Source organism: Ursus americanus, chromosome 17 (assembly GCF_024610735.1).
Source record: "Ursus americanus isolate L20-20 chromosome 17, mUrsAme1.1.p, whole genome shotgun sequence".
Taxonomy (NCBI): domain Eukaryota; kingdom Metazoa; phylum Chordata; class Mammalia; order Carnivora; family Ursidae; genus Ursus; species Ursus americanus.
The window spans coordinates 48359100-48386669 of NC_142143.1; the positions used below are offsets into that span (position 1 = coordinate 48359100).

A 27570-nucleotide genomic window follows, 5' to 3' on the forward strand; every position below is an offset into this window, starting at 1 on the left:
TCGCTTCATCCCGGAAGTGGCTTGAAGGCCGTTGAGTCCGAGTCGTTTCCCTAGCTCCGCGGGGTCGCTGGGGTGCTGCTGCCGACATGGCCGACCCCGACCCCCGCTACCCCTGCTCCTCCATCGAGGACGATTTCAACTATGGCAGCTGCGTGGCCTCCGCCAGTGTGCACATCCGAATGGGTACATTCCCCCTACCCCCTCTCCCCCCTACCCCCCGCCCCGGTCTCTGCGGGCCGCCCTGCGCCGAGCCTGATGCGCTGTTGGCCTCTGGGGGTGGCTTTCAGCTTCCGCCGGCAGCTCCTCCCGGGGCTGGGCTCGCAGGCGGAGCGCGGGTCCCCCAGAGGTTCAGAGCGAAGCCCTGCTTCCCGCTCCCCGCCCCCGCTCCCCGGGCTATGCGGAAGAGCGCCCTCCCCCGGGAGGTGGGGGGAAGCGCTCGCTTTGGTTCCGCCAGCGCTCCCAGGGCGAGCGCGCCTCCGGGGAGCCGGGGAGCCGTGGTGGTCACCTAGCTGTGCGCTCCGAGCGTTCGGGAACCTGAGCGGGAGCCCAGCCCGCTTTAATCCTGCCTTCCTCCGCGTAGAAAGGGACATGAAAACCTCGACAGCCTTAATTTGGCATCTTTATATTAAAAGAAATTAAGGGCTATTTTTTAACGTGAAAATAAGTTTATTATGTGATTATTGTGACTTACACCTGAATGCAGTTATTTGCTTGCATGTTTTTGGTGTAGGGGTTGTGATTGCGTTTCAAGTTTCTATTTACTTGTCTGAGCCCTTTTCTGGATTGTAGGATCTGTGAGGACAGGGACCATATCTGTTCTTGTTCACTATTTATAGTGTCTACAAGACCTGGAACTCAACATGAGTTTGAGTATTAATTGAGGCAGTTGTTGGAAATGGAAGCTTTAGAGGTCAATCAAAATGCAATTTTAGTTTTAAGTTATTATGCAGTATTTACTGAATTTAAAATGCTTAGTTTCGTGTAAGTGGAATTCATTGGCCGTTCTAGTTCAGCCAATTGATTACAGAAGTTGTCCCATATTTTCATCCTATCCCAGTGGCTGGAACTTGTTCTGGAAAAGGAATTATGAAGATCTGATGCACTAAGAATCTTGATCCCTAGCATCTATATTTCTGGAATTGAATTTTGGAATGATTTTGGCAAATGAGCATAGTTTTTTAAATTAAATTTTTAATTGTGGTGAAACATGTTTCATTAAAAATATACCATCTTAACCATATTTAAGTGTACAGTTCGGTAGTGTTAAGATACATTGTTGTGCAACAAATCTCCAGGACTTTTTAATCTTGTAAAACTGAAACTCCGTACCATCAAAGAACTCCGTTTTCCCCTCTCCCAGTGCTTGGCAGTGACCATTCTACTTTCTGCTTTATGAACGTGGCCTCACTAGATTCCTCATATAAGTGGAATCATACAGTATGTGCCTTTTTATGACTGGTTTATTTCAATTAGCATGTTTTTAGGTTGTATCTTTTTTTTTTAAGAGAGGGAGGCAGGGGAGGGGCAGAGGGGGAGGGAGAGAGAGAATCTTAAGCAGGCTCCATGCCCAGCGCAGAGCTCATCTTAGGGCTGAATTTCACAACCCTGAATTCATGACCCTAGCCAAAATCAAGAGTCTGACATTTAACAGACTGAGCCACCCAGGCGCCCCAGGGTGTATCCATTTTGTAGCATGTGTCAGACTTTCCTTTTTAGGGCTGAATAATTTTTCATTGTGTGACAAAACCATGTTTTGTTCATTTGTGTATCTACTTGTAGACACCTCAGTATGAATCATGCTGCTATAAATGTGTGTACAGTACCTCCTTGGGATCCTGCTTTCAGTTGTTTTGTCTGGATACTCAGAAGTGGAATTGCTGGATCATAGTTGTTTTAGTGAAAAACGTATTCCCCCCCGAGTAGGGGAAGAACCCAGTTCTTCCCCCTGTGTTTCTCCTTGACTACTCACACAGGATACTTCAGTTTTGATACTTGTGGTCACCAAAAGTGTGGGTTTTTTTCCACACCAGGCAGTTCTCCAAGATACCAGCTCTGTGCCCTACAATTTAATTCAATTCTGATGCTGTCTCCTAGTGCATAGTATCAGATCCCACAGGTTAAGGTCTCAGTCCCATAAGACTGCTCCCACCCCACTTCAGATGCCAGTTGGAAGTAATAGGTCCCCAGGTTACCCATAACTTGTCAGACTTGGGTATAGATTGAAAGTTCCCATGACCCCCTTTTTGGATTTGATTAATTTACCAGAGCAGGTCACAGAACTCAAGGTAACATTTATATTTACCAGTTTATTAAAAGCTACAGATCAACAGCCAGATGAAGAGAGATACAGTGGGAGGTCTGGGAGAAGGAGCTTCTGCCTGCATAGAGTTGAGGTGCGTCACCCTTCCAGTATGTGGACGTGTTCACCAACCTGGAAGCTCTCTAAACCCCCACTCATAATGTTTTATGGAGGCTTCCTCACTTAAGCATGATCAATTATTAACTCCATTTTCAGCCTTTTTCCTTCTCCCCACTTCAGCACGGCTGAAAATTCCAAACTTACTTATGGCTTGTTCTTTCTGGTGACCAGCCCTCATCCAAGAGCTCACGTAGGGTCACCTCAGTAGAACCAAAGACACACCTATCACCCAGGAAATTATATACCATTATATACCATTTTGCATTCCACCAGCAATGAATGAGAGTTCCTGTTGCTCCATGTTCTTTTCATCATTTAGTGGTGTCAGGTTTTGTATTTTGGGCATTCTGATAGGTAGGTAGTGGTATCTCATTATTTTAATTTGCATTTCCCTGATGACCTATGATGCTGAGCATCTTTTCATATGTTATTTACTATTTGTATATTTTGTTCAGTGAGGTGTCTGTTCAGGTCTTTTGCCTGCTTTTTAAGTGAGTTGTTCATTTCCTTATTGTTGAGTGTGAAGAGTTCTTTGTATATTTTGGATAACAGTCCTTTTATCAGATGCATCTTTGCAAATATTTTCTGTTAGTCTGTCTTCTCATTTCTTGACTTTGCCCATATTTTAATTGGGTTATTTATTTTTTTGTTATTGAATTGCAAGAATTCCTTATATATTCTAGATATTAACCTCTTATATATATATGATTTACACATTTTCTCCCATTCTGTAGGTTGCCTTTTCACTGTTTTTTTTTTTTTTTAAAGATTTTATTTATTTATTCAACAGAGAAAGAGACAGCCAGCGAGAGAGGGAACACAAGCAGGGGGATTGGGAGAGGAAGAAGCAGGCTCCTAGCGGAGGAGCCTGATGTGGGGCTTGATCCCATAACGCCAGGATCACACCCTGAGCCGAAGGCAGACGCTTAACCGCTGTGCCACCCAGACACCCCTTCACTATGTTGATTGTGCCCTTTGATGCACAGAGTTTTAAATTTTGATGTAGGACATTTTATCTATTTTTACTTTTGTTGCCTGTGCTTTTCCCCTGTGTTTTTTTCTAGGGGTTTTTATAGTTTTAGGTCTTAGGTTTAGGCCTTGAAGTTATTTTGAGTTAATGTGTGTATATGATGTAAGTTAAGGGTTCTTTCGCATGTGGCTCTCCAGTTTTCCTAGCACTATTTATTGAAGAGACAGTCCTTTCCTTTATTGATCGGTGTTGGCATTCTTGTTGAAAATCACTTGACCATATATGCGAAGGTTTATTTCTGGTCTTCTATTCCGTTGTTCTGTATGTCTGTCTTTTTGTCAGTACCACACTATTTTGATTACTGTAGCTTTATAATAAGTTTTGAAATCAGAAAATATGAGACCTCAAATTTTGTTATTCTTTATCAATATTATTTTGGCTGTTCAGGGTCCCTTGAAATTCCAAATGAATTATAGGATGCATTTTTCTATCTCTGAAAAAAAGGCTTTTGATAAAAAGGGATTTTGATAAGGATTGATGTGGGGTTGGGAGCAAATGGTCAAGAAAGAATTCTTGAGATTTTTTTGGCGCAAAGAGGTGCTTTTATTATAGTACAAGGACAGGGCCCATGGGCAGAAAGAGCTGCACTTTTGCAGTATGAAGCTGGTGGTTATATGCTTCCTGTTCGGGGGGAGGGGACATGTAGGGAGAATTAGATCAGAAATGTTTTATTTGAATTTCTGCTTGTAAAACTGCTTTCTCAAGATTTCTCCACTGACTGTCACTCAGCTCAGGTATTAACTAGCAGTGAGATGTACAGGCAGTCTTGAGACCCTTTAAGGATGTAGCAACCAGCGCTTACTTGATCCTTATCAAAACAGTGCAGGCTATAGGTCAGCTTTCTGGGCTAAAGGTGAACATTCATCTGTTTCTGTCCCTCATTAGGGATTGCGTTAGATCTGTAGCTCTTTTTGTGTGTGGTCTGGACATTTTAACAATATTAAATCTTTTAATCTGTGAACATTGGATGTCATTTATATGTGTCTTTCAGCAGTGTTTTGTAGTTTTCAGAGTACAAGTCTTTTGCCTTCTTGATTAGATTTATGTCTAAGTATTTCATTTTTTTTGATGCTATTGTAAATGGAATCTTTTTTTTAAAGATTTTATTTATTTATGTGACAGAGAGACAGCCAGCGAGAGAGGGAACACAGCAGGGGAGTGGGAGAGGAAGAAGCAGGCTCCCAGCGGAGGAGCCCGATGTAGGACTCGATCCCGGAATGCTGGGATCACACCCTGAGCCGAAGGCAGACGCTTAACGACTGCGCTACCCAGGCGCCCCTGAAAATTTTTTTTTCTTTATTTTCTTATCCTTTTTGGCTTGCTCATTATTGGTGTGTAAAAATGCAACTGATTTTTGCATGTTGATTTTGTATCTTGCAACTTTGTTGAATTCATTTGTTCTAACAGCTTGTGGAATCTTTAGGGTCTTCCACATGTAAGATCATGTCATGTGTGAACATATAATTTCACTTTTTTTTCCTTTCCAATTTGGATGCCTTTTATTTCTTTTGCTTGCCCACTTGCTCTGGCTAGGACTTCCAGTACTATGTTGAATAGAAGTGGCAAAAACATACATCTTTGACTTGTTCCTGATCTTAGAGGAAAAGTTTTCACTTTTTCACTGTTGAGTATAATGTTAGCTGTGAGCTTGTCATAAATAGCCTTTATTATGTTCAGGTAGTTTCCTTCTATTCCTAGCTTATTGAGTGTTTTTATCATGAGTGGTTGTTGAATAATGGCGAATGCTTTTTCTGTATCAGTTGAGATGTCATGTGTTTTTCCTTCATCATTCTGTTAATATGGTGTATTCTACTGATTGATTTTTGTATGATGAACCATCCTTGCATTCCAGGAATAAAACCCATTTGGTCATGGTGTATGATCCTTTTAATCTGCTAATGAATTCTGCTTGCTAATATTTTGTTGAGGAGTTTCACATCAGTATTCATCAAGGATATTGGTCTGTAGTTTTCTTTTCTTGTAGTGTCTTTGGCTTTGATATTGGGGTAAAGCTGGTTTATAGAATGAATTTGGAAGTATTCTCCCCTCTTCAGCTTTTTGGGATTGTTTGTGGAGGATTGGTTTTCAAACTCAGCTTTTTACTATATGTTTGTTTAAACCAATAAGGCACTGTCAGATTCCATTCATCTATAAAGTGATACATTAGAGTAACTAAGAACTGTTATTGCAAGAACAGAGAGTGGATTAGAACTCCTGGCTATCTCATAGATACCAGGGAAAATGAGGGTCTCTGCTGATCCCAAAGGTGATAAAGAGAATCAGTTACTTCAGGGAAGGACAGGGATAGAAAATGGCAGCTTATGCAGCAAGTTACATTTCTGTGGAGGTAGTATTAGATGTGTGAATAGAAGGCATTTATTAGAGAAATCTTACTGAGTTAGGATACTGCCATTAAGGAAAAATTTGAATCATTAATATACAGTTAGTAGATAGACTACATTTTTTAAAACTACATTTTGAAAAAAGCAACCCTTTTTATTGAATGTAAAAGTAGTGAGGAAATAAAAGTTTTGAAAGTCTCAGTTGCTGTCCTTAAGGCATTAGTTGGGTTGGCCAGTGGTCAAACTAATCTGTGAAGCAACTTAATGAAATTCTAAAGTGCCGAGTGTGGAGGGAATTTAGGGCAGGAAGTGAGAGTGTGTGAACCAGAGTAATCTAGGAAAGCTTCAAGGAGGAAGTAGAATCCCAGTGGAGGTTTGGGTTTGGATATATAAATGCTGAAAAAAATTTGTAATAACAATATTGTTATTTTCTCCGGAATTACAATCCCTAACATAATATACACATATGTTTTACAGAAAACTAAGTTTAAAAACACTTGTCTAAAATAGCATAGTTCTTTCAGTGAGGCTGGGGAACTAGAAACCAGGTTTCATAATCCCTAGGTGAATGTTCTTTCTACCTGTCTGCATATGTAGACTGTTTTTAAAGAAATAATTTGCCTTATGCTTGATTTACCTCCGTATATGTCTCACTTCACTATAACAATGCTGATCAAAATACCAGAAACTCAATAATTCATGAATATTTAAATTATGCAGGAACATTTTACTTAGGAGCTCTGATAATTGAATGGCTGGTAATTAAGCTGACTACATCCGTATTAAAAAACTGGTTCTCATCTGTCTCTGGTTCTTTACTAAATAAATGGTAAAACAAAAATCTATCCCCCGCCCACTTTTAAAGCAAATTAAGCTCTTTTTTCCTTTTTTTTTTTTTTTTTTTAAAGCAGGTTAAGTTGGCTAACTTAATGCCTTCAGGAAAACAACTGTGACTTCAAAACTTTTACTTTTTCATTGCCTTTAGATGCAGTGAAAAGAGGTTCCTTTAAAAATGTAATATGTAGGTTTTTGGGGAAATACTTTTGGAATATTACATCTAAAATGTCATGGCTCATTGGTGGAAAACACAAATCATGAAGCTACAGACAAGTTATGTGAGAACGAAGTTCTGAGTAAAGTCTCTATCTTGAGCTCTTTACAGTACCAATTAACCCAGTTTATATAAGTAGTTGTAATATATATCTAACATACAATAGTCTATTAAGCTAGTCTATTTTAGCTGTATGTATATTAGTGAAACAACTAAAACATACTATTTTATAGACTCAGAAACACAACATTATAATCTATGGGATTATATTATACATTACTGCAACTTTGTATTTTTACTTATAATTTTTTATTTAAAAAATAGCAGTACTTATAGCTTTATTATATTCTTTGTAACCACAGTGGTCTTTTATAGTATGTATGTACTGTAATTTATTTAATCATCTCCTCTTGGTAGATATTTAGGCTGTTACTTTTTTATTTCTTCAAATAGTGCTCTAGGGAAAATCCCCCCATATCTTTGTGAATTTCTTCAAATATTGCTCTAGGATAAATTCTTAGAAGTGAAACTATTGGGTCTAAAGAGTATGTGCATTTTAAATGTGATTGATGTCATCAGCTACCCTCCAAAGAGATTGTACCTATTGACTCTTAGCAAACAATATATGAGGGTACCTTTTTTGCACCCTCACCAACACAGAATATCATCATACTCTTTAATATTTAACAGTCTGTTGGATCGGGTTGGCAAACATTTTCTACAAATAACCAAATGGTAAATGTTTTCAGCTTTCTGGGACCTTGAGGCATCTGTTGCAGCTACTCAACTCTGCCTTTGTAGTGCAAAAGCAACTGTAGATGATAACATACATGGGAAAGCATGGTGGTGCCCAATAAAACTTTACTTACAAAATCAGGTGGTGGGTTGCATTTAGCCCATGAGCCTTAGTTTGCTGATTCTCCTCGTAGGTAAAAAATTTTGCCTTGTTCTAATTTGCATTTCTTTAGCTTTGTAAACAAAGGCGAGCATTTTCCTTTATTTACAAAACTATTGGGACTTATACTGATATTAAGGATATAGTAGTGACCAGACAACATTTCAGTCTTCATGAATTGTAATTTGGATGGGGGAGCTGGGGAGACAGACCCTAAAGAAATAAATAGATTATTGACTTTGATAAGTTCTCCAAAGAAAAGAAACAGTGATGGAATAGACACTAAGGTTTCGAGTGGCAGCAGTTTTAGTTAAGGAACGGTCAGGGAAAGAGCTCTTAAAGAAGATGGCAGTTGTGATGTATGAGAAGCAGCTAGCTACGTTCATTAATTATCTATTGTTTTATTAAAAATTACTCTCAAATTTAGTATTTTAGAACATCACATAGTTATTATCTCACACAGTTTCTGAGAGTCAGGAATCTGGGCGTGGTTTGGCTTGGTTCTGGCTCATGAGATTCTACTCAAGATGGGAACTGTGGCTGCAGTCAGCTGAAGGTGTGACTGGGCTGGAGGATCTTCCCGGAAATCTTACTCCTGTGGATGTTGACAGAAGGCCTCTCAGTTCTTTGCCACATGACCTTCATAGGCTGCTTATGTGTCCCCATGGCATGGAACCAGGCTTCCCCCAGAGCAAGTGATCCATTAGAGAGCAATGAGGAAGCCACGGTGTCTTTAATGAACTAGTCATGGTAATCACACACCATCACATCTCCCTTATTGTATTCATTTGAAGCAAGTCACTAAGTCTAGTCCACACTCCAGGGGAGGGGATTTTGGCTCCAGCTTTTGAAGGTAAGTGTCAAATAATGGGTAGGCATGTTTTAAACTACCACAGTCTTTCCTCTGGTCACAAATTTTTCTGTTTTCCACTTGCAAGCTAATACCTCTAAAAGTCTTATTCCAGTATAGCATCACTGCAAAATCTAGAATTTTGTCATCTAAATCAATTTCAGATGTAGGATGAGGGCTCTTGGGTATAGTTCCTTAAGTATATCGTCTGAGAATATTTCCTCTTGAAGACTTTGGAACGAAAGAGACAAATTAATCTGTACCCACACACCCAGTGTCCAGTGGTAAGACAGGCATAATGTGGTAGTATTTTTTCCAATAAAATTCTTCAGAAAACTTGTGGGTTTCCTGTGGTTCTTAATGGTTCACTCCATTAGATATAAGCCACACCCAGAAATGTCTTAGAGTGAGCTTAGTGGAGTGACGATTTCCTCAAGCTTCTCAGAAGCCCTATTGTTTGAATGGTTTGTCAGAGGTGCAAAACTGGATATTTGTGAGTTTTTAACAAAGGATTTTACAGTCACATCCTCTGTCTCTCCTCTTGTATTTTAGTATAAGCAGCAAGAGGCCAGCAATACCTTCAGTACTTTGTCTGGAAATCTTAGTTTGATCCCACACTTTGTTAGGTACATTTTCTACTTTCCATGTTCCCACAGGTGACAGTGTTGCTAAATTTTTTTTGCCGGTATAAAACAAGGATTTTCTTACTTACCTCCAGTTTCCTTTTTTTTTTTTTTTAAGATTTATTTATTTGACAGAGAGAGACAGCCAGCAAGAGAGGGAGCACAAGCAGGGGGAGTGTGAGAGGAAGAAGCAGGCTCCTAGCGGAGGAGCCTGATGTGGGGTTTGATCCCAGAACACCGGGATCACCCCCTGAGCTGAAAGCAGACGCTTAACGACTGTGCAACTGTGCCATCCAGGCGCCCCTTACCTCTAGTTTCCAATAAGGTTTTCCTCACTTTCCTTTAAGCTGTGACCCACAGTCTCCTCAAAGGTATCATCCTTCTATAAGTAGTTTCTTCAAGGTTTTTTGAGCTTTTACCTCAGAGACCTGCCATCTTCCACCCACTGCCTGATTCCAAAGCCTCTTCCATATTGTAGGTTTTTGGTGTGGCAGCACCCCACTTTCAGGTACCAAAATCTAAATGAGGTTTCTATTGCTGTGTAACAAATTACCACAAAACGTAGTGGCTTGAATACACATTTTTTTTTTTTTATCAGTTTTTAAGAGCCGGGCATTTTACTGATTCTAGATCAGGATTTGTCATAGGTTCTAGTCAAATTGTTGGCTGGGGCTGAAGTCAACTGAAGGATATACTTCCAAGAAGGCTCGCTCACATCACTATTAGCAAAAGACCTTTTTCTCGCTGGCTGTTGGCAAGAGACCTCACTTTCCCACAGCATGGTTCTTTCCATAGGACTGCTTGAGTTTCCTCACAACATTGGCAGCTGGCTTCTCCTATAGCAGTCATTCTCAATGGGGCCAATAATGGCCTCCAAGAGGGTGAAAACTAGTTCTTGAGGTGGCAGGCAAAAAATCTCAGATTTTACAATGGTTTGTAGCCTTCCAAAGAGCCATGATACATAAACAGATGTACAGTATGTGGCATTAAAATTTTATTGGAGGACTATTAGGAAAATAATGTCCAGAAGGCTCTCCTTAAGTACCCAGTGAAAAAAGATTGAGAAACAATGCCTTAGAGTGAGTCCTCTAAGAAAGAGCAAGTAGGTAGCTGTATTACTTTTTTTTTTAACTGAGGTATAAAAAATTGCCTTTTATGACTCAGTGTTAGAAATAACACACATTGTCACTTCTGCCATATTCTTTTTGTCGGAAGTCAGTCCCTTGAAGGGAGTGTCAAAAAGTGTGGATGTTTTAAACCACCATTCCTGTAAAGAAAGGTAAAGGCATTCCAGGCAGGGGAAACAGCAAGGGCGAAGGCCCAGATGCAAGAAGGAGTTGGCATGCTTGGGGAACAGAGAGGTAGTTAGTGTGGGTAAAGCTAGTGAACCAAGGAAGAGTGGAGTGAGATGAGGTTGGAAAAGTTGTGTATCAAGTAGGGCCTTTTCAAAGGCCCCATAGAAGCTTTTAATTGTATTCTAAGTGTTTAAGCAGGGAGTCACATGACATGGTTCATTTTATAAAAAGATGACTCTGACCGCTGCGTGGAGGATGGATTGGGACAAGAGGTGGGACAGGAGTGGAAGCATGGAGACCAATAAGAAGACCACTTTAGTAGTAGGTGAGAGGTCCTACAGCCTGTTACTGGAGAGGTAGCGGAGACCAAAGAGGTGGATGCGTTGTACTTTCTGAGCAGAAGCTCCAATAGTTGTGAATGGATTGGGAGAAGTGAGGCAAATCAGAGATGATGTCCACATTTTTGGTGTGGGGAATGTTGGTGCTGGTTACTGATGAGAAGACTGGGAGAAGGACAGATCTGGGTAGAAATGAAGAGTTGCTGCTTTGGCCATGTTAAGTTTGAGTAGAAAAGGGAGAAGTAAAAGTAGAAGGGGTAGAAATCAGGATTCAAAAAAAATGAAAGATAATTGCTGTTTGGCTTATATTCTTTTCCTATCGGCTTTTTTATTTTTCTCTGTGAGCTAAGTATATATAGACTTTGCCACGTTTTATATTAGTTATTCAAAATGGGTGTCCAGTGTTGCTTTTTCTTTGGATTTGATTTAAAGTGCTTTTTAGTTTTTATTTTATTTATTTTTAAAGATTTATTTATTTAGAGTGAGTGCCCATGCATGAGTGGGGGGAGGGGCAGAGGGAGAGGGAGAATTTCAAGTAGACCCCACACTGACTGCAGAGCCTGATGTGGGGCTCAATCTCACAACCCTGAGATCATGACCTGAGATGAAATCCAGAGTCAGAAGCTTAACTGACTGACCCACCTAGGCGCCCCTAAGGTCCTTTTTTAAAAGGGTCTAGAAATCTAGAATATTGGCATAAGGATTATTTTTATGATGAATTTTTTGGCTTAGCATAATAAATTCTTTAATTTTTTTAAAAAAAGATTTTATTTTTAAGTAATCTCTGTACCCGACATGGGGCTTGAACTTACAGCCGCCAAGATGAAGAGTCGCATTCTCTACTGACCGAGCCAGCCAGGTACCCCAGCTTAGCACAGGTTTCTTTAAAATGTTTTTCTATTACAAAGTAATAAATATTTATTGGTGATATATAAAAAACACAGATTAGCAAGGAGGTGAACATGCAAATCATCTTCAGTCATGTTGCTCAGAGAAGACCATTATTACCTTCCAGTCTTTTATTACATATGCACTTGTGCACACACACCCATGTACGAATAAACCTTAAATATACTATTTTGAACTATGGAACAGTTCCAGAAAATGGTAAAAATTAACGTTAACTTTCACCGCTTAATTGAGAAAATATATGGAATGGGTTTGAGGTATGTGAAGTACATAATAGGGTATCAAAATTAAATAATATGATTTTTTTGTGGGGGGTACATAATAGGGATGAAAATCAAATAATATTTTTGTTGTTGTTGTTGTTGTTGTTGTTTTGGCATTCTGGAAAACCCCTTGAGGGAATAATAGTTTGGCCTTTAGTTTAGTAATTAAATTTGCAGAAAGATAGCCCAGATAACATTGTCCATGACAGTAATATGTGCTTTTCTCTGCTTTTGTGAAAAAGGTGGAAATGACCTTCCACAGCACACAGACAGCAGGGCCTTTTTAAGAAAGTAAGTTACAGATCTGTTGTGGAGATTAGCACTATTTATCTCCTTTCCGTTCAAGATATATACCTGCATGTAGGCCAAAATACAACCGATAATCAGTGTTACTGTGAGTCATTGGTTAAATTATATGTTCAGTAAAACCTGTTTAAGACATCGGGAAAAACTCACTGTATATTTTGGAAAAGGGACCAGAAGGAAACATTAATTAAGATTTAATTTGGGGTCATTTTAAGGATTAAATCTTTGGTATTTATGAAAATTCCTTTATTCTTATGGAATATTTATTACTTGTAATTTGGCTGACATGCCATCAAAGTACTTCATTCTCACTTGGGAAGCCAGGTCTTTAGTAGGAATTCTTTTCAAAGAGAATATTTATTGTATGAGCATTGTCATGAGAAGCAAGAGACAATGTTTCATCTTGTTTGTTGGGTAAAAGTCATTCAACAATGTTTTTACTGCCTGCCTAAGCACAGTCAGTGCTCTACAAAAGTCACATGGCTCCACTATTGTTTTAGAGTAATACAATTGAGTGGCAAAATTCACCTTTCATAAATTCAGTATAAATTATTTAAAAGCAAATAAAATATACTAAGTATTGTGTGCTATCCACTTGGCTGGGTGTTTGGGGTATAAAAATGAGTGAGACATGCTCTCTAATATTAGGGAGATTTTTAGTCCTTATAGCTTAATGAGAACAAAGGGCCAGTAGGCTTACTAATTATAAAATGAAGTGATTAGAAGTATGTTTAGGGCCCCTTGGAACAGAAGGAGCATTTAATTCAGACTAGGGAAATGAGAAAGGCTGAATCTTGAAAGATGATTAGCAGCTAAGGGGGTGAGGGGAGAAGGATGTTATTATCAGTATATGTATATAGAGGAGGTGGAAACAATGGTTTTTTTTTTTTCTGAAACTGGTGGTGAGTTGTGTGTTCACTGTATTTATATCATGTGTATGTCAGATGACTTAGTATATAAGTTTTTTAATCATTAAACCTTGGAGTTGATTTATAGATTTTAATAAAATATGCTGAAAGTAAGAATTTCTTATTGTATAGAAGAAGCTAGAGGCAGATGTACTATAAGTGAGAAATAAAAGCAGGTGAGTAAAAGTAAGTTTATATATTATTTGCCTTTTAGGGATAAGTTTTCATTTTGAGGAAGCCTTTATACTGCTTGGAAATTAAGATTTCTTTTAAAAATTTTTATTGAACCATATGCTTTCTCTTCCTGGTTTTTGGTCTCAAGATAGATTTGTTGTTTAGAAATGTTCTATTTTTAGGGGTGCCTGGGTGGCTCAGTCCTTAAGCGTCTGCATTCGGCTCAGGTCATGATCCCAGCGTTCTGGGATCGAGCCCCCGCATTGGGCTCCCTGCCTGGTGGGAAGCCTGCTTCTCCCTCTCCCACTCCCCCTGCTTGTGCTCCTTCTCTCGCTGCCTCTCTCTGTGTCAAATAAATAAAATCTTTAAAAAAAATGTTCTATTTTTAATCTTTTGCTTTGTTGTATGTTGCTGTGTACAGATATATGTTTCATACTTTCTTTTTATTTTGATGATAGCATTTTCTTTGCCTTTTCCTTTTTTTTTTTTTTTAAGTAAGCTCTACATCCAACATGGGGTTTGAACTCAGCAACATTGAGATCGGGAGTTGTATGCTCCACTGACAGAGCCAGCCAGGTGCCCCATTGCTGAAAACATTTTCATAATGGGCTATTAATTTTTTTAAAAAGACTTTATTTATTTATTTGATAGAGCACAAGCAGAGGGAGCAGTAGGCAGAGGAAGAGGGAGAAGCAGGCTTCCTGCTGAGCAAGAAGCCCGATGTGGGACTCAGTCCCAGGACCCTGGGGTCATGACTTGAGCCAAAGGCAGACGCTTAACTGACTGAGCCACCTGGGTGCCCCTGGGCTATTAATTTTATTTAAACTCATGCTTCTTGAAGAATAGTTATCATTTACAATTTGTGATTTCTTTGGAAGTGTTGTTGTTGTTGTTTAGTTTAAGTTACAGACTACATTATTTGTATTAAGATTTAAAGATTATATATAACAATTTAATGTTTCTAAGAACAGATTTGATCTTGCTGTTCTATGATAAATGCTTCAGAAAATAGTCATGTGTAATTATTTTTCTTTTTCAGCCTTTCTAAGAAAAGTCTACAGCATCCTTTCTCTGCAAGTTCTCTTAACTACAGTGACAGCTTCTTTTTTTTTATACTTTGAGTCTATACGGACATTTGTACATGAAAGGTAAGGTGATGATTCTGCAACATTTTCAGCTGCTGCTTATGCTCTAAAGGCCGTATTATAAGCAAAGTTCTTTTTTTTTTTTTCTATTACCTTCTGAGGTTAGAATGTAAAAAAGGTTCATCATTAACTCTTATAAATAAGACGAATTTTGAGAAAATGTTCTGCAACATGGTGTTTACCTCTGAACTTTCTAGCTTACAGTTTTGTAGGGTTAAACCTTCATCTCCTTAGATAGTATTAAGAATCTTTACTGTATGCAGCTTTTTAAGGTTTTATTAATTTATTTTTTTGCTTTTATTACACATGCCTAGTGCCCAAAGCCCAAGACAATGCTTGAAAAATAAAGGTACTTAATTAATGTATGTGTAGTTTTTCTTAGTGTTGGCTCATGACAAGGATAATTTCACTGAGAAATTTCACTGAGAAAAGGAGCATCATCTGGTTCATCCCTAATTTGTTTAAGATCTGACCTCCAAAATAGTTATTTCCTTGGCTAAAAGCTATATAGATTTTGCATATTAAAGGAAAAATAAGGAATGAGTATTTTCTTGGAGGTAGACAATTTCTGTCATCCCTCCCCCTACAAAAAAAATGAGTTTGCTATTTGGGGTAAAGTTCTTTAATTTAGATTACAGCTATATAGTAAATGTATATAAAATTAGCTTATTGTCTAATAGCTATTCTTTATTGTATTTCTGTTAAAAACAGTATGCTAATTGCAAAAATTATTCAAATATGATTGAAGTTCATGAGGTAAAAAGGAAAAGTCTTCCTCATTCATTGTGGGCTCTTTTCTTTGTCTTGCTTCTCCTCCCCGGCTCACGCTCCTCAGATTCCCTGAATGGAAAAATCATTTCTTTTGACAGTTTGGTGTAGTTCCTTCCAGATTTCCTTTTCTTACCTTCACAAACAAATAAAATAGAGAAATTTTATTAAATTGGTTAATACTATTTATACTGTTTTTAAACTTAAAAATGCTTTTAATTTTGTTTTTCAGTCCTGCCTTAATTTTGGTGTTTGCCCTTGGATCTTTGGGTTTGATTTTAGCATTGACTGTAAACAGACATAAGCATCCCCTTAACCTGTACCTGCTTTTTGGATTTGTGAGTATTTTGACAATATCTGTTACTTTAACACTTACTTTCCTGTGTTTTAACTTTATTTATTTAATCAAACGCAAATACATATATAATAGTAGCAGAACAAAATTAATGTTTTTAATAAATTCAGATATTTTAGGAAATTACAAGTGATTTTAGAATTTTTAACACCTGTCAGTTTCAGAGTTTGTGTTTTTTTTTTCTTTTTTTTTCTGTGAATATTATGGTATAGTGGGAAAAATAGTGAAGTGGAATCTCATTGCCACTTTCTGTTTATGTGACATTTGGCAGAGTGGTTAGCCTTTCTGTACCTAAGTCTGCTCATATGTAAAAGGAACATATTAAAGTAGATTATCTCTGTGATACTTTGGACCCCTAATATTCTATGATTTTCTAGGGAAAACATTATAGCCTTAATTTCATAGACCTTAAATTAAAATTCTTATGATTAACTCCTCAGTGTTATTTTTTATATTAGTACTCAGTTCTTTTGAAGGACCACTTTTCTCAGTTGATGTGCACTACTAATATGTTTCAAAATCGTAAGTGGGGAACTTACCTTTAGGTCATGTTTGTTTAGATGTTTGTGAAAATGAAAACCCAAACTACTACCTGTAAAAACCCAAACCTATAATATGACCAGAATAAGTTGGTAAGGCTCAAGGTATATGTTTCTTAAATTATTTTTCTTGTTCTCTTATCCAGTATGACTTTGGGTTCTAATCAAAAATTGACTTCAAAACATTTCAAACTAGTAATAATATTTATAGTCAAATAAGTGTGAAAATGCTATTTATCAGATTCAACTGCTTTAAACTAAAGAAAGTTTGTGAATTCTGGTAACAAGTTTATGTTAATATTTTGAAAGAAAAGCTCATGACTTTGGAAATTTCAATTATAGGAAAGTTTATTCATTTAAATCTTAGGTTCTTATGTTTCCTGAGTACTATTTTGGGGTGGTGTTATGTTTTCCTAGTATTATCTTTTCTCCTGTTCATACTCTCCTCTTTCCTTGGGGTAGGATTTCTTACCTAAAATCATGTCACAAATATCAAGAATGAGATTTAATCATATTTTCCAGAAAAAATATTTCTATCATCTTTTGCTACTACTTCCCTGACACTGCCAACAACATTATAACAAAATGTGGCAGTTGGTGCCTTCATTGTCTCCACATCTATGTACAATTTCTTTTTTTTTTTTTTAAAGATTTTATTTATTTATTCGACAGAGATAGAGACAGCCAGCTAGAGAGGGAACACAAGCAGGGGGAGTGGGAGAGGAAGAAGAAGGCTCATAGCGGAGAAGCCTGATGTGGGGCTCGATCCCATAACGCTGGGATCATGCCCTGAGCCGAAGGCAGACGCTTAACCGCTGTGCCACCCAGGCGCCCCTATGTACAATTTCTAATGCCATTTTTGCTGTAGTTCTGATAGGTTTCTTGATTTCAGGTGGGGAGAGTTATAAGGAGTCCTTCTACCAAGAGTATGTGTATATAGCCACTGACGTTACTTCTGGCTTTGCCTTTGTGATATGCCCTATCAGATAGTTGTTAAAATCTAAATAGAGTAAGCATTTATTTATTTATTTATTTATTTATTTATTTATTTATTTTTAAAGATATTTTATTTAGGATATGAGTTCAGCTACATGGGACATGCGTGAAACAAGATGGTTTACATCTCTTTCATGTAAAAATCTGCGTGACTGTGTAGTGAAGTTGTCAGGGGCCCACGCACCTGCTGTGGTTCAAGTACCCGAAGTATTGTGTGGCATAAGAGAGCTCACCACCATATCCACATTCCATCCAGTTATTTAAAAAAATGAGAAGAGAAAAGGGAGAGCAAGCCCCTTTGCTTTTAGTTATTGTACACCTCTCCACTCAAGTTCTTTTGGCTCGAATAAAGTCCTATGACCCGACCTAGCTACAAGAGAGGCTGAGAAATGTAATGTTTAATCTGATCAGCTATGTGTCCAGGTAAAAACTCTGTTACTAGGAAAGAAAGAGAGAATGAATACTGGGAGACAGTTTCAGGACTGCCACACTAAAGTGCTACATAAATATTTTATTCTTCCTGTGTTTGTGTGTGATACTGAAGTTTTATGAATGTGCATGTCATTTGCAATTTCATTTTTACTTACAGAGAGTGAGAAAAATGGAATTTCCCATACTATTTCTGTATCTTCCTGTTACAAATATAAAAAAATCTAGTTGAAGAGTAATAGGATCACTATTAGGATCTAAATCTTCTCACTCAATACAGTGAGGTCTCGTTTTCATTATGGTAGGCTTATCATGTGTCCCATATAATTCACAAGGCTATTCTGAAGCTAAAATGAGATCATACATATGGAATCACATGGAACTCTTAGAAATTAGAACACATACGTGACATAGGGTAAATTTTATGTGCATTTATGTAATTTTAGTTTCTTTTTTTAGACACTATTCGAAGCTCTGACTGTGGCCTTTGTTGGTAAGTCATAATTGTGCTTCTATGTTACAGTAACTTTTTAATGTAGATAAATCTTTTGAGTTAAAAGGTGTTTGGGACTAAAGCTTAACATCATGGGATGTCATATTTCAAATATATAGCGTAGGATGAAGAATTCGTAAAATATAAGCAAAATTAAATGTTTATACTTTACGTAGGTCAACTAAGCTTCGAGGAAGTGGAAGAGAGTTAGGAAAACAATAGGAACGAGGATAATATTCATGTGTGTTTATCCATTTATAAAAACAAGACAACTGTAGCTAATCTTTCCCCCCTAATTTAGAGGGATCTTAGAGGAACTGATAAAATATATTTTGAGCCATGTACTATCATCACATGAGCCGAGCCTCTCAAGTTGCTGCACTGAACTGTGTTTTATTATTATAGCCTCATATTTCATCAAATGGCCCCACAAAAAACTTGGTAATTTCTGCTTTATGATTGATGTTAAAAATATATTTGAAAAGAAGTATCTGTTATAATTATTTGATGTACTGTATGTATTGCCTCAAGTAAAAAATTTCATGACTTATTAACAATAAAAATTTAGATTGTCTCAAAATGATCAACATGGGGTACAAAAAAGGTTAGAATGAACTATTACTGTCAATAACAGAAATTTTAATTATGTTTGATATATTTATCTTTTCCTTTTGTCATTACTGCTTTTAACCTTTCTATGCCAGTTTTATTGAATCTATATATTGTTCAGTAATTCACTTCTCCCTTTTGTAAAGGAATCATAATATAAGTAATAATAACTATTAAATAACATTGAAATTTCTCAACATAGAAAGAAAGTATTACTAATATTTCCTTATTATTAATGTTACTGTCTGTCAATGTTATTATCAAGCCCATCTCTGTCCTCCTTGGCTCCCACCATTTGTAACAGATAGAGATGGGAGATCTATTTCAGAGTTATTGGAATCGGGGTAGAAATACATAGATTGGATAATCTGAGAACATTATTTTCCTTATTAATTATAATATCCTTTCCACCTAATCTTACACTGAAATTGTTGACAAGAAGCAAAATAATCTTGTGGTTTTTTCATTTCTGCATTCACCTTCCTAAAACTGTAGTGATAGAAATAGCGAAATTCCAATAATGTAGTATTTAGGAATAGAAATTAATTGTCGAAAAATTAAAAATTACTTAAATGGTTTGGGGTTCAAAGCACTTAACTTCCTTTAAATGGGTTAGGATTCAGTGTTTTGTTAAAATGCTAAGCAGTTGTATTACAATTGCAATAGGCACAGTCAGTCTAGGTGTTCATTCTAAAATTTCAAAAGGGAATTTGGTATGTATTCCGGAAACCCCCAATTCTATATTCATTGTATGCATTTTGGGGTATAAAGCAATTAGTGGTTGGTTCCTGTTCTCTGCCGGGTTCGTGAATGGCAGACAACCCCAGACGGTCCCAATATTTTTCTTGCCTAGTGTCTTTGATTGGACTGATGAACTGGGTATGCAGCTAACCAGGTGATTGCTAGACTTGCTGCTACTGCGCAGAAATTCCAGCCAGCCATAGGACCCAGAGTCGTCCCTATTGATATTTAAGTCATAAGAACAATCACCACAGATGGTGATAAAACTAAGCTGGGACAGAGATAGGTGAAAGTCATTCTACCATATCCTTCAAACTCCAAACCTGCTAGCTGTGTCATATCTTTCCAGTCATTTCTTTAGCTTCATAATGAGGTGACCACCTTATTTTGTATGAGTGACTATTTATTGCCGTGTGGGTGTGGTTTTACTGTACCAGTATTAAAGGCTGAATAAAGAATCTTTTCATAATTATTTTTATTGGCAAGGAGAAAATATAGCATTTCTGTTAAATGCCAGGGGAAAAAAGCTGTTTTGTATAGAGTATGTTTAAATGCATTTTCATCAGTGTTTTTTAATTTTACAGTTACTTTCTATGATGTATATATTATTCTGCAAGCATTTATACTGACTACTGCTGTATTTCTTGGTTTGACTGGATATACTCTACAATCTAAGAGAGACTTCAGCAAATTTGGAGCAGGGTAAGTTGCATATTCATGGCTATGATAGATAAATATCTTTTACATTATAGGTCATCTTAAGAGAAGTGCTATACCTTTAGCTTGGATATTGTCTTTTAAAATGAAGGGTGATGAGGGGCACCTGTGTGGCTTAGTGGGTTAAATGTGCAACTGGTGATATTGGCTCAGGTCATGAACTCATGGGTCCTGAGATGGCTCCCCGAGTGGGGCTCTGTGCTCAGTGGGGAGTCTGCTTGGGATTCACTCTTTCTCCCTCTCCCCCTCCCCCCACTGGCGTGTGGTCTCTCTCACTCTTGCGTGCTCTCTCTCAAATAAGTAAATCTTTTTTTAAAAAAATAAATAAATAAAATGGAGGGTGATGAGAGGACATCTCTCTAAGTACTAAAGCCAGGCTCTACTCTTCCAGAACATAGAAGGAGATGGAAAGTGGCTTTGAGTCATTTGCTTCCGCTCTATATTGAAAGGGAAGGGGAATACCACCCCCCCCCCCCCCCAGTTTTCTAGAGAGGCTAGGCTTGTATGCTCTATGAATGTTATGGAACTTACCTACAGTATTTAGGTCTTTGTCTTAACATAAACGTTACCAAGACCATCCACTTCTTCGTGGCAGAAACAAGGTAAATGACCCAGGTGTTGGTGATATCTGCATGAACTTTAAAAACTTTTTGACCTATGTAGATTAAGCTGTATTCTTCTTCAAACTACTAAATATATGGAATGATACTTTTTATATTAGGATAGTGGTACAGTGTTGCTCTCCCCTGGTAGGAATGTATATACTCTTTTCTAAACTCACAGTGGCTTCTTGTTGACACATCATCAACGTCTTCTGTTCTTTTTCCTGTTACAACACTAAGAATTTACAAAAGCTCTTGCAAAACATTCTTTCATCCCCCCCTTTCCCCCTGTAATTCGGATTACCAGAAATCTCTATGGGGATATAATATAATTGGTCAACCAACACTGACAGTTGTGCAAGGTGCTTAACTAGTTGTATTAGAATGGGGTGTGATTTCAGGAGAGGCAACATTTTTTCTCGCTTCCTGCTCTTTGTGTTTTGGAGGGGATACAGATTCGTGTGGTATATATGATGAAAGATTTGCTGTTCGCTTCTTCCCATCCCAGTCTCCCAAGTGCACCTCTCCTCCCCATCCATTCTAGTATAGTCTCTAGAAATCCCATTCTGGTAAACAGTCTTCCCTATATTTCAGCCTCTTCATAATGTATTCTTTCTTCTTCCTTATTTCAGCTGAAAAAACACTTTTTTTTTTAAAGATTTTATTTATTTATTCGACAGAGGTAGAGACAGCCAGCGAGAGAGGGAACACAAGCAGGGGGAGTGGGAGAGGAAGAAGCAGGCTCATAGCAGAGGAGCCTGATGTGGGGCTCGATCCCATAACGCCGGGATCACGCCCTGAGCCGAAGGCAGACGCTTAACCGCTGTGCCACCCAGGCACCCCTCAGCTGAAAAAACATTTGAGTATCTGGGTATCCATTTCCCAGTCTTCCTCATTACTGCCACTGATTCCCTTTGTTCAAGCCTCCCTCTTTTTTTTTTTTTTTTTTTTTTTTAATTTTTAGGTAACCTCTGCACCCAGCGTGGGGCTTGAACTCACAACCCAAGATCAAGAGTCACATGCTCTACTGGCTGAGCCAGCCAGGTGCCCCAAGCCTTCGTCATTCTTTAAAGACTTTAGCATTGAACCATATGGTAGGCCCATCTATCACCTTAGCTTCTCAGTGTCTCTGGACCTCTTCAGCAACTTTTCATTTCCCTGCCATGACTACACTGGGGACCTTGTTGCCACTAGAGATTGTTCCACTGAAGAAATCTTCAATGCCAATGTCTGACTTTCTTTCTTAAGCCTTCTACTAGCTCTCTCGTTTCTTTGTGCCCGCAACACCTATCTATTGTGCTTGTTCTCTAACAACTGCTATTGCTGTGATAAACTTCTTCATCTCAGACCTGGGCATCTCATGTCTTCTACAGGCATCCATGAAACTATACCAGGCTAACTTATTAGCCTGAGAGTAGGGTAAAACCGTAGATGCATTATAGTTCTTCATACCACCTTTCCCACATTCCTTGGGGCAGAAGCTTTGGAGTTTCCTAAGGTTTAAGTATGGAAAAGTAAGTCCTGAGTCCACTTTAATCCTAGAGGGTCTATACTATATGGTGGCATGATACTTCATTCTAACTTAGGTATTCCCGATGCATCCAGAGAAATTTTGTGGCCATTCCAGCACGAGAATTGAGAGCTGGAGTCTCACCATGCCCTCATTTCACCACACTGGATTATAATACTATGTATACTTAATTTCTAATTCTATTTTTTTGTTGTTAAATAACATATTTTGCATGATTTCCGTCCCATGGTATTTAGTGAGATTCATTTTAGATACTTAATAAATGTTCTTTGTGCACTAGAATGTATATTTTGCTGCTGTTAGATGAGTGTTTGGTGAATGCCAGTGACGTCAAGTTGGTTGATAGTATTGTTTAAGTGTTCTGCACACTTTGTAATCTTCTCTGCATGCTCAGTCTATCAATTAATGTCAAAGCGTTATTAAAATCTCCAACTACAATTATGGTTCTTGTGCCATTTCTGTAAGTTTTGCTTCATGTTATTTTGAAGTTCTATTTTTAGATGCATAAACATTTAGGACTGTCATGTCCTCCTGAAGACTCCTTTATCATTTTGAAGTAGTTATCTCTGGTAATATTTGTGCCCTAAAGCCTACTTCATTAATCTAGCTACGCCAGCTGTCTTTTGATTGTGTTAACATGGTGTATCATTTTCCATCCTTTTATTTTTAGCTTCTTTGCAGCTTTATAGTTAAAAATAGTTTTCTTATAGGCAGCATATGGTTGGCTCTTGCTTTTTTTTAAAAATCCAATGTGACCATCTCTGCTATTAATTAGAGTGTTTAGACCATTGACATTTAATGTGATTATTGATCTGGTTGGGTTTAAGCCTACTATCTTGCCATTCGTTTTCTTTCTGTTTGTCTCATCTTTTCTTTGTGCCTCTTTTCCTCCCTTTGGATTATTTGATTTGATTTATCTCCTTTATTAGTTATTAGCTACAGCTCTTTTAATAGGGGTTACTCTAGGTTTTACAGTATACTGCCTGCCTGCCTGCTTCCTTCCTTCCTTCTTCCTACTCCAGATTTTTTTTAAGTTTATTTATTTATTTAAATAATCTCTGCAACATGGGGCTTGAACCTATGACCCTGAGATCAAGAGTTGCATGCTCTAAGGACTGAGCCAGCCGGGCGCCCCTACAGTGTACATCTTTCCATCATCGTAGTCTATCTCTAAATAATACAGCATTTCCTGTAGAACATAGCTACATCTCCTCTCCCCTACCTTTGTGCTATTGTTGCTATAACTTTTAGTTCCACATGTTATACACCTCATAATATACTATTATTTTTGTTCTAAACATTAAATTATCCTTTAAAGAGATTTAAAAATCGATGAAGTCTTTTATGTTCACCCACATCTTTGTCATTTCTGTTCTCCATTTCTTGTGTCAACCCAAATTTCCATCTTCTATTTCCCTTCTGCCTGAGCAATTTCCTTTTAATATTTCTTACTTTGTTTTTTAAAAGATTTTATTTATTTATTTTAGAGAGAGAGAGAGAGGGAGCACATGTGCCCACAAGCAGGGGGTAAGGGGCAGAGGAAGAGGGAGAGAGAGCATCTTAAGCAGGTTCCATGCTCAGTGAGGAGCCCGCCCGGAAGCTCTATCTCATGACCCTGAGATCATGACTTCAGCCAAAACCAAGAGTCAGACACTTACCAACTGAGTTACCCAGGTGTCCCCTTTCAGTATTTCTTATAGTACTGGTCTCTTGATCTCAGCTATTGCATGTCTGAAAAAAATCTTTATTTCACCTTGGTTTTTGAATGTTATTTTTGCTGAGTGTAGGATTCTAGGTTTTTTGTTTTTGTTTTTTCTTTTTCTATTTTCAGTATTTTAAAGATGTCACTCCATAGTATTCTGGTTCATGTATTTTCTGACAAGAAGTCTTTTGTCTTTATCTTTGTTCTCTGTACATAATGTCTTTTATCCTCCAGCTGCTTTTCATATTTTCTCAGTAATTTTCAGTTATTGAATTAACATTTTTAGTAATTTGATTATGATATTCCTTGGTGTGGTTTTTTCATGTTTCTTGTCCTTAGATTTATCAGTTTAAAGTTTTCATCAAACTTGGAACATTTTCAGGAATTGTTTCTTCAAACATTTTTATGTATCCCCTTCTTTCTCCTCTGTGGTGAGACTTCAGCATATATGTTAGGCTTCTTGATGTTGTCCTGTAGTTCAGGGATGTTCAGGTTTTTTCCCCCCAGTTTTCTGTCTGTGATTCATTTTGGTTAGTTTCTGTTTCTATTTTCAGTTTGATCATCTTTTCTTCTTGATGTCTATAATCTGCTATTAATTCCAACCAGAATATTTCCCATTTGACATAATATATTTTTCATTTGTGGAAATTTAGCTTAGTTTGTGTCTTTTAAAAATATATGTCTTCCATTTCTCTTCTCATAGTGATGCATCCCTCTACCTTCTTGAACATATGGAATATATTTTTTTAATGTCATTGTTTACTAATTCTATCATTGTGTCACTTCTGAATTTGTTTCTATTGATTAATTCTTCTCATTGTTATAGGTCATATTTCCTGGTTCTTTTGCATGCCTTTATTATTTTTTATTTGATGCTGAAGTCATTGTAAATTTTATATTGTTGGGTGGTGAATTTTTTTGTTGTTGTTTTCCTTTAAATATTTTGGTTTTATTCTTCTAGTAAGCTGTTAAGTTCCTTGGAAACTGTCTGAACCTTTTGATGCTTGCCTTTAAGCACTTGTTAAGTGGGTCCAGAACAGAGTGTAGGTTAGGGCTAATTTGGCCGCACTATTGAGACAGCACCTTTCTAAGAATTATTCAAAGCCCATGTCTTAGGAGGTCTTTCCACTTTGGCTGGGGTGAATGTGAACTATTCCTGGCCCTGTGTGGGCTTTGAGGAGTGTTCTGCCTGCTTCTCCATGGTGTTTCTTCCCCCAGCCTTGTCCCTTCTTCATATGTATGCATTGATCTGTGCTCAGCTGAAGACTTGAAGGGAATTCTCTGCATATCACCAGAGCTAGCTAGCTCTCTTTATAGCTCTCTCCTTCCTGGAACTTTGCTCCACAAATTCTAGCCATCATGGCCTCTCTGACCTCTGAATTCTCACTATCTCAATTCAGGGAGACTAGGGGGCTTCATATGGGTTCTCGTCACCTCACTGTGGTCTGGAAACACTTTCTAGCTGGGTCAGTTACAGAGCATACCTCCTTCGCTTCCCTTATGTCAGGAATTGCTGTGCTGTGCTGCTTGCTGTTCAGTCGTAGGTTTTGTGTGGCTTTTATTTAAGGAGGGACAGTAAATTTGACCCCAGTACTTCCTTGTGCCCTGAAGCAGCAAATGTGTATTCGGGCTTATAAGTCTCATATTTGATAACAAAGGACTGACTGCTTTGATGTCCTTTGTCATATATTTATATTATAACTATATATTATATATAATATGTATGAATGGTAACTCATAAAATTATAGCAGTGGCAAATTTATTATTTGCATATATTAATTTCTATAATACATTAGAATAAAATAGGAAGTACATTGGGAACTTTAATGGATATGCATGTTCACAGACTAATTTGGTATAGTTATTTGGTTTAAAAATGCAGTTATGTTTCATTTGTTCATGTATATATTTTCTAGAAGTCTTATATGTCTCTGTTTTAAATGCTTCTAGTGATATTTCTGCTTATATCAATATTTTCTTTTGGAATTGAAATTGAACACGAATTGAAATTGAAAACATTAAAAACAGTACTTTCAATTAGTTTTGTTCACCATAAAAACCAATGAGTTGATGGCTGGTTTTTTTCCAATTTCTGAGTATTCAACAGTATTCATTGTATACTTATGAACTCTTATATTTTACTTATTCTTTTAAAAATTTTTAAATTTTGATTTAAAGATTTTATTTATTTGAGAGAGAGAGAGGCAGCGAGAGAGAGAACACGAGCAGGGGGAGTGGGAGAGGGAGAAGCAGGCTTCCCGCTGAGCAGGGAGCCCGATGCGGGGCTTGATCCCAGCACACTGGGATCATGACCTGAGCCAAAGGCAGACGCTTAACAACTGAGCCACCCAGGCGTCCCTATTTTACTTATTCTTTGGCAAATATCAGGATGGATTTATTTCTTCAGAAAATGTTGCATCAGTGTATGTAGCTGGTAAAGGAACAATATTTTAAATTACTAATATTTTGTTTTTATAGACTGTTCGCTGTTTTGTGGATTTTGTGCTTGTCAGGAATCTTGAAGGTAAGTTGTTTTAAAATGGTAACTTGAAATATAATTCTGGCCATAAATAATCTTGAAAAGCTGTAAGAAGTACTCTTATGATAGGACACTTAGTTATAATTATCTGGAACATTTATATATAGAATAATTAAAAAATTATCTTAAAAAATCAGGGTCTTATGTTAATATTATCAATCGAAAGAAAGATGAACATATGACTTAAATTATAGAGAAAGAGGCCCTCACTTGTAATTGGTAACCTCCCAGTGGCACATATAATTCTAAAAAAGAAATACATTTTTAAATAATTTATATTTGGAATGCTATTGTTTGAAGTTGTGGGTAATTTGATAGAAAGGAGGCTATCCATTGATTCATCCATTCATCCTTTCATCCAGCAGAAAGGATGGACCTGCCTTGCCTTTTTCTGCTTTTAACATTTGCATTCCGAGTTGTAAAGCATTATGAAATATGTTTATAGCGTATGTAACTCAAGAGCGAGTAACTTAAGTATTCTTAATACAGTTCTTAAATATAAACTTATTTCTTGCCTATAGTTATTTTTCTATAGTCAAACAATGGAGTTGGTCTTGGCTGCTGTGGGAGCCCTTCTTTTCTGTGGATTCATCATCTATGACACACACTCACTGATGCATAGGCTGTCACCTGAAGAGTATGTATTAGCCGCCATCAGCCTCTACTTGGATGTCATCAACCTATTCCTGCACCTGTTGCGGTTTTTGGAAGCAGTTCAGAAAAAGTGATTGAAAGCAGTATATGGAAACTGATTCATTAAGTAATAAAGTTTGAGATATAATTAACTATTAAATACTTTTGTGACTTTCTTCATATGCTATGTACTTCTGAGCTATTATATAGTATAATAGTAATATCTGTGTTACTATTGTATAAAAGTGATTATAATAATAATAATTCTGATTATATGTAAATATATTAAATATATGATGTAATTACTAGATTATATGCTAATAATATAAATCTTACTATTCTTTATGGTATCTCATTTCTAAATCCT

The 27570-nt window shown here is 37.3% G+C and overlaps 1 protein-coding gene across 1 annotated transcript; it reads left to right on the forward strand.

Moving 5' to 3' along the window:
- TMBIM4 (transmembrane BAX inhibitor motif containing 4) lies at positions 1–27363 on the forward strand. Its single transcript, XM_045789647.2, has 7 exons — positions 1–183; positions 14443–14551; positions 15549–15654; positions 18095–18128; positions 20063–20180; positions 26510–26555; positions 27092–27363. The coding sequence occupies exons 1-7, from the start codon at positions 87–89 to the stop codon at positions 27296–27298; spliced, it is 717 nt and encodes a 238-aa protein (XP_045645603.1). The 5' UTR covers positions 1–86; the 3' UTR covers positions 27299–27363.
- Positions 27364–27570: the final 207 nt, after the last annotated feature.

Excerpts from the sequence above, each read along its gene's own strand:
- TMBIM4 (XM_045789647.2), top strand. The coding sequence starts at position 87 with ATGGCCGACCCCGACCCCCGCTACCCCTGCTCCTCCATCGAGGACGAT. Across the intron at positions 15,655-18,094 it reads TGTACCTGCTTTTTGGATTT|ACACTATTCGAAGCTCTGAC; the intron begins GTGAGTATTTTG and ends TTCTTTTTTTAG. Across the intron at positions 18,129-20,062 it reads TCTGACTGTGGCCTTTGTTG|TTACTTTCTATGATGTATAT; the intron begins GTAAGTCATAAT and ends TTAATTTTACAG.